This window comes from Thamnophis elegans, chromosome 1, assembly GCF_009769535.1.
Source record: "Thamnophis elegans isolate rThaEle1 chromosome 1, rThaEle1.pri, whole genome shotgun sequence".
Lineage (NCBI taxonomy): Eukaryota > Metazoa > Chordata > Lepidosauria > Squamata > Colubridae > Thamnophis > Thamnophis elegans.
Window position 1 is genome coordinate 56,609,725 of NC_045541.1, and position 8,178 is coordinate 56,617,902.

The 8,178-nt window shown below is 41.7% G+C and overlaps 1 protein-coding gene across 2 annotated transcripts; it reads right to left on the minus strand.

The window, feature by feature from the left end:
- Positions 1-1,684: 1,684 nt before the first annotated feature.
- On the minus strand, positions 1,685-6,929 carry TMEM177 (transmembrane protein 177). Of its 2 annotated transcripts, none has more exons than XM_032235965.1 (2): positions 6,824-6,929; positions 1,685-3,410 (listed from the first exon to the last, which is right to left on the minus strand). In XM_032235965.1, the coding sequence occupies exon 2, from the start codon at positions 3,371-3,373 to the stop codon at positions 2,429-2,431; it is 945 nt and encodes a 314-aa protein (XP_032091856.1). In that variant the 5' UTR covers positions 3,374-3,410; positions 6,824-6,929; the 3' UTR covers positions 1,685-2,428. The 2 variants fall into 2 exon arrangements, with proteins under 2 accessions (XP_032091856.1, XP_032091848.1); XM_032235957.1 differs by lacking the exon at positions 6,824-6,929 and adding an exon at positions 6,736-6,817.
- Between the last annotated feature and the right edge of the window lie 1,249 nt (positions 6,930-8,178).

Here is an 8,178-nt window from a genome sequence, read left to right on the forward strand (position 1 = left end):
ATATCTGCAGCTGAGTCAATTCTTCATGAAGCAAGAGTTCGGCGGGGAGTTCTCCCTCCTTTTCTCCGCTGGCTGGCGAAGACATTTGCACCCTCCACGGTAGATGGTGATCTCCTGGAAAGGTGATTTTGAGACTTCGCTACTTGTCAGCACCTCTCCATTTAATAATTAGGAAAGAAAGACCATGAGACTCCATATGTGGAAAATCAAATGTACTTTTACTAATAAAAAATGGTTAAAGAGCGGTTGCATAGCGAAGTCTGATTAATTAGGCGCGAAAGCAGTTGATATATAGAATAGCCCATTCCACACCCCCTGGCATCATAGACTTAGTCCAATCATAAGTCCTTCAAGTGTCAGGTGTGAGATAACTTCAAAAGGCATCACGAAGATGGAATGTCGGTGCCGTTAGTCCAGGCGGGAAACACCCACGCATGCGTAGTCTGACCAGCCAGAGAACTCCACAACATTCCTCCGGCACATCGAGTAACCCCACCCAAATACCATGCCCTCCCTCCCCGTTTCATGACAGCTGAAGCAACAGCAAAGCAGAAGCTGACATGAGAACCGGCAAATACCACCTCTGGCTGGCCGCAGAGTGGGGTGGGAATGGGGATTTTGCAGTATCCTTCCCCTGCCATGCCCACCAAACCACGCCCACAGAACCGTTAGTAAAAAAAAAACAAATTTCACAATTGTATTGATAGTATTTTATAATTCTTTCTGCAGAGGGTTGGACTAGAAGACCTACAAGATCCCTTCCAACTCTGTTATTCAAATTAATTAGCTGGCTAAAAAAAATACTTCGAATTTCTTACACATCAGCATTAAGTTTATTTTCTTATTTAGCATATGGAAAAAAACATTTAAGACCTCATTGTTTTGCACTGATAGTAAAATGGGTTATTTCACAGTAACACTACATAGGATACCTTGCATACCTAATTATTATTTAAATGTTATTCCCTAGCTACTCCTTATTTGTGACTGTCATGAAATGCTCCAGGTATGGCATAGAGTCAGCAACTCTTATATAATATAAAAAGGGGGTGGAGATTATTTTATTATTTGTATTTCTTTTATATTGTGTTTTTATTTCCTGTAAGCTGCCTTGAGTCATCTGTGAGCAAGTAGAACGTCAAGTTGGTATGGCATTTTGCTCTGATTGTAGCTAATATCTCCTGCTTCTTTATAAAAATAACTATTTAAATGGCAGACATTTTTTTTCCTCAGTTAAATATTGTCTTGCTTCTCACCAAAAGGTCTAAGCTACTGCATACAAATCTTTTCTTAAGCTATGAAATAGAATTAAACAGAATTATCCTTTTAGTTTATTGGGATTTATAGGCCGCCCTTTTCCCTGAGGGGACTCAGGGCGGCTTACAACCACAAGGGAAGGGGGTGCAGCGTCAAAGGAAAAAAAAAAAAAAACAGAATGTGAACAAAGAAAAAAAATAGTAAAAACACAACTTTCGTTCAGCAATCAAACACTCGGCCTTTTGAGCTCCACTAAAGTATTGCAAAGCTTAGAGCATCTGCATTCACAGGAATGGGTCACACTATACTTTTCATCCTTGAGTGTGGACGTTGCAATGCTTCTCAGGGTTTTTAGCAGCATCCTCCACATTCTTCAATGTGAGATACAAAAGATAAACATAGCAGAAATATATTTTGCAGGATACTCAACACAATTTAAACAGGAACTAATGAAGGAAAAAAGGAAGGAAGGGACAGGCACATGCTTAGTAGATTTTCTAAGGGAATTTTATTATATGGGATATATTCTATGGATTTTCCAAAGACTCTGAAATTATATGAGAAGGATCAGGAAAACAAATGACATGGAGATGATGATGCATTAGATTTAAAGAAGACAGGATGCCTGCATGAATTGAAAGTTATGATTAACTATCAATCAATACCTATCAGTGTGTCCTACCTCACAGGATTGTGGAAGAAAATGAGATATCTGTTACCATGAACTTTTAGAAGAAAGGTAGAATACAAATAAACAAAACTTTCTGAAATCTGCTTAGTGATCAATATTAAACATTTTTCAGTCTGAGGTTAGAAATTTGCTTTCCCCCAAATACTACTAGATAACACTTTGGCACTTACATAGCTGCTTACATATTATCACCCTTTAATATTAAAGTGGTTACCATAACTTATTCATATTCTCTTATTTTCCTGTTCAAAATATTTTACAAAGTAAAGATAAAATAATATTTTGTTTCCAAAATATATGTTGAGAAAGGAAAAACCATATTTTAACCTCATGACTTGGTAGACAACACTATGGATAAAAGAGACATTTACAACCTTTGATGTGAGGTTTGCATTTTTAAAAATTTAATCCATGGAAAAGCTGGAACCAGATAACATTGCCAACTTCAAAAAAAATACCCATAATTTATTATCTTAAATTTTAACCATGTTTTTCCTGTGCCTGGGGTGTGTTTACGATATTACTAATGAAGTTTCTTCTGGAAGTATACGATGGATGCTTTAATCTGAACTTTGGGAGAATATTACCATTTGGTCCATATATTTCCTCTCCTTTTTTACCCAAGATAGTCCTAAAAACCTTATTCTGTGACAGAACTTTATTATAGAATTCTACCCCACCTCTAGCAAAGCTGGGAGAAATGGAGGCTGCCTTTCTGTCTGCCCTATAATCGAATGCCTGGCTTACAGTATCATATAATAGACAATAGCCCATCAACCCGAGTGCCACAACTGCCATGTTATAAATGCTTCGGAGTACTACTGGAGCATAATATAAACCCAAGACCTGCTTTACAGTTACTCCAGAAATATAGGACCCAGCCAGACAAATGGGGGCAACAGTTGCACATATTAAAGGCCTATTTTGTTGCAAGTCAATGATCTCTCTTGCAATGGCAAACTTCTGAGCCTCTGGAGAAAGTGTTAAGGCATCCTTCAAAGCCAGTCCCTCTGGGCTTGTCCAGTTCACTTTCTTGCCTCTAAGATGAACGTCTATCTTGGCAATCTGCTGTTCGCCACTGGCTCTATTACTGAAATGATATGGGATGCCCACCACACAACCTTTGGCTCTCCATGGTAGACCAGCGCTTACGGTGTGCAGTGTGCAAGTCTTAATGGCATCGTAACGATCTGCTGACTTCACTTTGACATCACAGAGGATGTTATAGAACAGGTTCTGCAAATCTTCCGAAAGCCTCAATGGCTTTCCATGGTCCCAGGCCTGATATATTGATTTGAACAACTCCTTTGAGAACACGTGGAAAGTCAAATTGGCACCAAACAATCCAGCACAAGAAATGGACAAAAAAGCAGTCCTGTGTTTCTCCATCATAGCGACTGCCTTCCATAGAGAATGAAAGGCCATGTTCAACTTCCAGCTAGATTCTGTTCAAAGAATATATCTGCACAAAAAGAAAAATCTCAATGAGTAAGTGGAATTACTTTAAACTGATAGAGAAATAGCACTCTATTCAATAACCAGAATGCAACTGCAGTTTCAGTTTCAGTTTCAGTTTATTGGGATTTATATGCCGCCCTTTTCCCTGAGGGGACTCAGGGCGGCTTACAACCACAGGGGGGGGAGGGGGGGGTGCAAGGTCAAAAACAAAACAATATGTGAACAAAGAAAGATAGTAAAACACAACTTTCATTCAACAATCAAACACTCGGGCGGGTGAATTGGAAGCCTATCCCCAGGCCTGCTGGGAGAGCCAGATCTTGAGGGCTGCGCGGAAGGTCTGGATAGTGGTGAGGGTACGGATCTCCATGGGGAGCTCGTTCCACAGGGTCGGAGCAGCAACAGAAAAGGCTCTCCTCCGTGTGGTCGCCAGTCGGCATTGACTGGCAGATGGGATTCGGAGGAGGCCCAGTCTGTGCGATCTAATTGGTCGATTTAGGGAAGTAATCGGCAGCAGGCGGTCTCTCAAGTACTCAGATCCACTACCATGGAGTGCTTTAAAGGTGGTCATCAGTACCCTGAAGCGCACCCGGAGGCCAACAGGTAGCCAGTGCAGCTCGCGGAGGACAGGTGTAACGTGGGCGAACCGCGGTGCGCCCACTATCACTCGCGCGGCTGCATTCTGGACTAGCTGCAGTCGCCGGATGCACTTCAAGGGCAACCCCATGTAGAGCCCATTGCAGTATTCCAGTCTAGAGATCACAAGGGCTCGAGTGACTGTTGTGAGAGCCCCCCGGTCTAGGTAGGGCCGCAACTGGCAGACCAGGCGAACCTGGGCAAATGCCCCCCTGGTCACAGCTGACAGCTGGTGATCAAAAGTCAGCTGTGGGTCCAGGAGGACTCCTAAGTTGCGGACCCTATCTGAGGGGTATAAAATTTGACCCCCCAGCCTAAGCGTTGGTATATTAGCCAAATTATTGGGGGGGAAGCACAACAGCCACTCGGTCTTGTCCGGGTTGAGTACCAGTTTGTTAGCACTCATCCAGTTCTTAACGGCCTCCAGACCCCGGTTCATCACGTCCACCGCTTCATTGAGTTGGCACGGGGCGGACAGATACAATTGCGTATCGTCCGCATATTGGTGGTATTTTATCTGCAGGAATACAGTAATGAAGCACACTTTTTCATGCTGTTACAGCAGTCACATCTTTTTCAACAGCAAAGAGGACGTGCACATATGTGCATAAGTAAACATCCTAAAGGAGCTTTTGCAATAGTTGGAAAATAACATGGCTAGAAAAAGGTATGGTCTAAAAGACATGCTTTATAATTCCCTGGAAGCACAGCCTTAATCTCCTATTTATACTCTTGTACAAGTAGTCTTCGACTTATGACCACAGTTGGGTCCAAAATTTCTGATGCTAAGCCAGGTGGTTATTAAGTGAATTCTGTTCAACTTTACAATCTTTTTAGCCACAATTCTTATGCAAATCACTGAATTCATAAGTGAATCACTTGGTCGATAAACAAATCCAATTTCCCCCATTGGTTTTGCTTGTTGCCAGAAGCCAATTAAGGAGTTCACAAATGGTGATCACATAACCCCAGGATGCTGCAACCATCAAATACACACTGGTTGCCAAGCACCCAAATTCTGATCACAGGACCATAGGGATGCTGCAGCTGTCAGTCATAAGTCAATTTTTTCAATGTTGTATCTTCAAACAGTTGCTAAATGAATGATTGTAAATCAATGACTACTTGTATAATGATGATTCAAGAAAGCTGTACAAATCAGTCAGGAGTGGGTAATCTTTTGCTTGCATTCACAACTGCAGTACAGATGCTCTTGTATATGCAATTCACAATGAGAGGCAAATTCCCATTCCATGATGACTAGCAAGCACTGCCTGTGTGAAGACAAATGCTGATTGACTGCAATGAAAACAGAGAGTTGAAACACTTTGTGTAGAAGTCCTTCTCTAGAAACAGCAATGGAAGGTAGGCCAATTGCCCAAAACATGTCTACTTTGTGCTTATAAAAACAAATTGCAATCACAGAAAGCCAGGAGAAGTGCTTCCTTTTCTAGATGCAGTCTACTCTATACTGTATAAATGTGATTATCATTAAAGGAATTTAATATAACTAGAATCAGCAGAATAGTGAGAAAAAGAATTGGATTCAGATTCCACTTGCCAGTCACATGATTGTGTTCATAAGAACAATTCCATGAATTGTCAAGTCTCTTTCCCTCTTCTCCCACCTCTCTCTCTCTCTCTCTCTCTCTCTCTCTCTCTCTCTCTCTCTCTCACACACACACACACACAAATAATTACAATATATTACTCTCAATTTTGCCCTTTTGCTTATCTGTCAGACATTATTCTATTGCATTTGTTGAGTTCTTTCTGTCTTACCATTCTTTTCAGCCCTAAGATTTTGGATAGTTTTTTAAATTAAATTGATCATTATGATGAGAGAAAGCAATATGAATAGGACAACTGCACAGGAGATCAGTCTTTCTGAATAGCAATGTAGTAAAGTAAATCAATCAATCACAGGATCAATTAGTCAAAGAAGAAGGTCAGAAGAAATACAACTCATTGGGGCATTGTCACCACAGCAAGGAAGCTACTTCACTTTCTGTTGAAACAGAAAGCAACAATACATTTAAAATAGCACAACAGCCTTAAAGCACTTAATCTATGTTTTTTACAATGCTGCAACGGTATATAAAGTATATCGGCCTCAACACTTTTTTTTTGGCTAGAACAACAATAACATCACAACTCTGGAATATTCCAGATCACACAACTAGTCTGTAGACTGATAGCACAATTCAAAGATAACCTTATTTAAATAAAGATTGCATTGAACTGTCGTAGACTTTATTCACATATCACCTTCTTTGGCTTTGCAAGTCACTATACAACTCTTCACTGGAACAAGTGAGCAGCATAAATTCTAAAGATTATTATCCTCAACTCAGTATAGAGCACTGTACCACTATTAAGAATCTTCAGAGCTAAAGGGTTTCCTGCCTAAGCAGGGGGTTGGACTAGAAGACCTCCAAGGTCCCTTCCAACTCTTGTTATTCTATTCATTACACACCAAGCTCTTCCTTCTCTAAATATCCGACTTTATATGCAAAACACAGAAAAAGCTTTGCAGTTTGGGCTTATCCCGTCGCCTCCCAATTGGGTTATTTATCGTTTAACCTGAAAACCAAGGCGCCTACGCGTAATATCTAGGTAGACACGGAAAATACTAGGTTTCTACACCAGCATGCAACTGAATAGAGTGGAACTGCCCAGAATCCCGCATTTACCGTACTCCTTTCAATATATTGGTGCCAGATAGCACAGAGGAAGGAGGAAAAAAAAATAAAAACACGTGGAAACCATAAAGCAGGTGACCTGTCGCGAAAGCCGAGTGCCGCGACGCGGCGAGAGAACGACGTCATCGGAGGTCGGAGTTGCTATGGCGACGAGGAAGTCTTCCGATTCTGCGCAGGGTCGCTTCTTGCCCCGAGGCTTAGTTCAGGGGTTGGGGAAACGATGGCCCTTTTAATGACTTCTTGTGGACTTCAATTCCCAGAATTCCTGAGCCAGCAGGAATTCTGGGAGTTGAAGTCCACAAATCATAAAGGAGCCATTGTTTCCCACCTCTAGCGGGACCTTAGCGTTGCTTTTTTTGTTTGTTTTCCTTTCCCCACTCAGAGCTCGTTTTCTGGCTCCTAAGGCCGACCCTTCGGAAACTTAAGTGAGGAGTAAGACAGATATAAGATTAGTGGTGTCCTTGGTGCTCTCTGAGCTTGCTTGTTTTCTTGCAGACGTTTCGTTACCTTAACTAGGTAACATTCGTGCTGGTAAGGAGTGCTGTTCGCTGATAGCACTGATGATGTTGCCTAGTTAAGGTAACGAAATGTCTGCAAGAAAATAAGCAAGCTCAGAGAGCACCAAGGACCCCTCATTTCAACCCTGAGCTACAAATATTCTCCTTTATTGGTACTAGTGGTGTCTTCTGGAGAGAGAAAGAATGAGAATGGGAGGAAGAAAGAAAAGTGTGTCTGCGAATATCATTTAGGACCACTATCATTTAGAAACCACCTCTTAACTGATCCCTGAAAATCCTGCGCTTTGAATCTGTTTCTTATCGGGGATTATTTTTGCACCATCTGTAATCATCTGCAAATATATGTCATATTTAATACAACTTGTGCCTTAGAGGCGAGGGAAGCCAAAAGCAGCTGCTAAGTTGGCAGGGAATGTGGCTTGGGGAAAAAATGGCCTGCCCTTGCCTGCTGTGGACAGCTGTGGAAATGGCCTGATGTCTTGTAAAGGGCTCTTTAGCACAGAGAGGCTGAAACCAGACTCCCTCCCCGGGAGTCTGGTTCTCAGAGGAAGTTCTTGAGGGGAACTTCTCTCAACGCCCTAAGAGAAGTTCCCCTCCAGAGCTCTTGGCAGGCTCATCTGTTTTGTATCCTCACTAGCTATGAGATTAGTGTTTTAAATCAGGAATGGGAGTGATCCAGGGTCTTTGCTGTATTACAGCTAGATGCATGTCATCACACTCTGGAATGTGCGTGTGTATGTATGTTTCTGCATGCTGCTCATCTGGGATACAGCTGGGGATTCAGTTAGCCACACTTGCTGTTAAAACACAATATTCAAAAGCAAACAGTGGAATCCACATCTTCTCTAAGTTTTAATCAAGGCAAAAGCAGCAAGATAAACATATCCTTTCTCCTCACTTCCTATCCCTTTTAAAG

What these genes read in the sequence shown, in the direction of transcription:
- TMEM177 (XM_032235965.1), bottom strand. Translation starts at nt 3,373, where the DNA reads ATGGCCTTTCATTCTCTATGGAAGGCAGTCGCTATGATGGAGAAACAC.